Source organism: Cebus imitator, unplaced genomic scaffold, assembly GCF_001604975.1.
Source record: "Cebus imitator isolate Cc_AM_T3 unplaced genomic scaffold, Cebus_imitator-1.0 Scaffold471, whole genome shotgun sequence".
In the NCBI taxonomy this organism is placed as follows: Eukaryota; Metazoa; Chordata; class Mammalia; order Primates; family Cebidae; genus Cebus; species Cebus imitator.
This window is the reverse complement of record NW_016107786.1, coordinates 733637-735646: the sequence shown is the minus strand read 5'-3', so window position 1 is coordinate 735646 and position 2010 is coordinate 733637. Positions and strand designations below refer to the sequence as shown.

The 2010-nt window shown below is 32.1% G+C and overlaps 1 protein-coding gene across 5 annotated transcripts in view; it reads right to left on the bottom strand.

Annotated features, from left to right (window-relative positions):
• Nucleotides 1-2010, bottom strand: part of MOSPD2 (motile sperm domain containing 2) — a 45066-nt gene that overhangs the window by 14616 nt on the left and 28440 nt on the right. For all 5 annotated transcript variants that reach the window (XM_017512358.2, XM_017512360.2, XM_037732761.1 and 2 more), the window contains one exon: nt 1126-1250. In XM_017512358.2, coding sequence (XP_017367847.1) covers nt 1126-1250 — 125 coding nt within the window. The remainder of the gene's footprint in view (nt 1-1125; nt 1251-2010) is intronic.

Genomic DNA, 2010 nt, shown 5'->3' with positions numbered 1-2010 from the left:
ATTGTAATTCTAAAGAAACATATCACTAAGAACAGAGGGGAAATAAAATAACCTTTTCTATACATAAAATTAACATCTTTTAAAATGTTATGAATCATATGATTATAATTATTTAAGATATAACAATTTTATGAGCAAATTGTTAAAAGTAAATCAAATAAAATCACATTTTAAATCAAGCATAGCACCTGATATAAACTGTATTTGGTTTTTCTAGGTTAAAATGTGACATATAAAGCCTCAGAATAAAAAAGAAGCAGATTTCAAATTAAAAATGTTAGGTCTTTTCTAATCAAAGACAATAAACAGAAGGACCTACCAAAACTATTCCTCTTGCTAGTTCTGATTGAATACAATTTTGCCAGGCAGGCAGTATACAAAATAGATTGCAAAAAATAAAAAAAGTGAAATATTATCAAGTTAATCCAAAGTATAGCAAGTATATAAGTTGTACAGTTTATAAGTAGTAAAAATAAGTTAAAAAAATCTTGGTAGTATATGCTTAATAGTATGTTTTTAACTAAAACAACTGTTGAACAGCAAGCAATTAGAAGCACACTAAAGACACATCAAGAGGCAATTCATTAACTTATGTCTAGATAGTAGAATACTATGCAGCCATAAACAAAAGTATGAAAGCCTGCTACATATTGATTTGGAATGATAAGACATGCTGTGAAAAGAAGAGCAGGATGCACACTAGCACATAAATACATGAATTGTTTAGAAGAGATGAGAGGGAGGAAGAATTTTATACTACATTTATTTGTTTATATAGGTAACATATATCCCTGCAAATTAATACAAGAAATTCAGCTGGGGAGGGGAATATGGTGGTTGGAAATGGAAGTAGGAGGAGACATTTTTACTGAAGACTTATTTCTGATGATTCTTCTGAATACTCAAGTTTAGAATAACATAAATATATTGCCTATCAAAAAATAAAAAATTAACAACTTTAAAACTTTAAAATTGTATGTAACACTACTTACTATTTTGGAGTATTTGTGATATTTCTTTGTGTGTTGTGATACTACTTTTCTTTTTTTCCTTGAGGAAAGTATACAGCCTAATGTGCCATTATCCGGTATTGTTTTATAAACAAGTTTCAAATATTATACTTACAGTTCCACCCATGTGCGGAGGCAGGTATTCTACACTGACATAGTCCTGGACTTCATTTTTGCTTGTAAACTTCAGCAAGCTCACTGCTTCTGGACCAAGCCAGCTTTTCACAATTTTGAAAGCAGCTTAAGAAAAACCAGTCAGTTCATTAAAATTCTCTTCATTCCTCTTCTCAATTAATTTACCATAAGTGCTAACCCAGGTCTTCTGAAATCAGTTAGGGCTATAATCTGTTAATATTTATCTTTACCTGATGTTGTACTTAATTAACATTCTCTAATTTCTGTAGGTGTTTACATTGTGGCTCTCCCTTACGGGTTTCAAATGTTCTGTGAGGTTTCAGGAAGATTAAATTACCCTGATGTTCATTAATAAACTTATCAGGGTTTTGGCCTCTGAACAAATCCATCAATGATCCCAGCTATTTAGATTTCCAGACGCTGAATCAAACAGCAATATAATTCAGGAAATAACTGCATAATAGTATGGAAAGAGTAATTTACCTTATGGTTCTGATAAACTCTCAATCTGAAAAACCTTCTTGAACAGTGAGTCAGGAAGAGAAAGAAACAGCCCTTCTCATTATAAGTGTGAGCTGGATCCAGAATTCCTTTCTAACCCTAAACTTCTCTGCCTCTCTCCCAGGCCTTGCAGTTTATATAACTGTGGGGAACTTACAGAATCTCAAAAATAAACTTCTTTTTTTTTTTGAGACAGAGTTTTACTCTGTCACCCAGGCTGGAGTGCAGTAGCACGAAGTGCACTGTTCTGTTACCAAACACAGCTGTTTGGTAATTACAATCTTGTTCTGTCATGTCATTTTTTATTTATACTTAATTTTTTTTTTTTTTTGAGACGGAGTTTCGCTCATGTTACCCAGGCTGG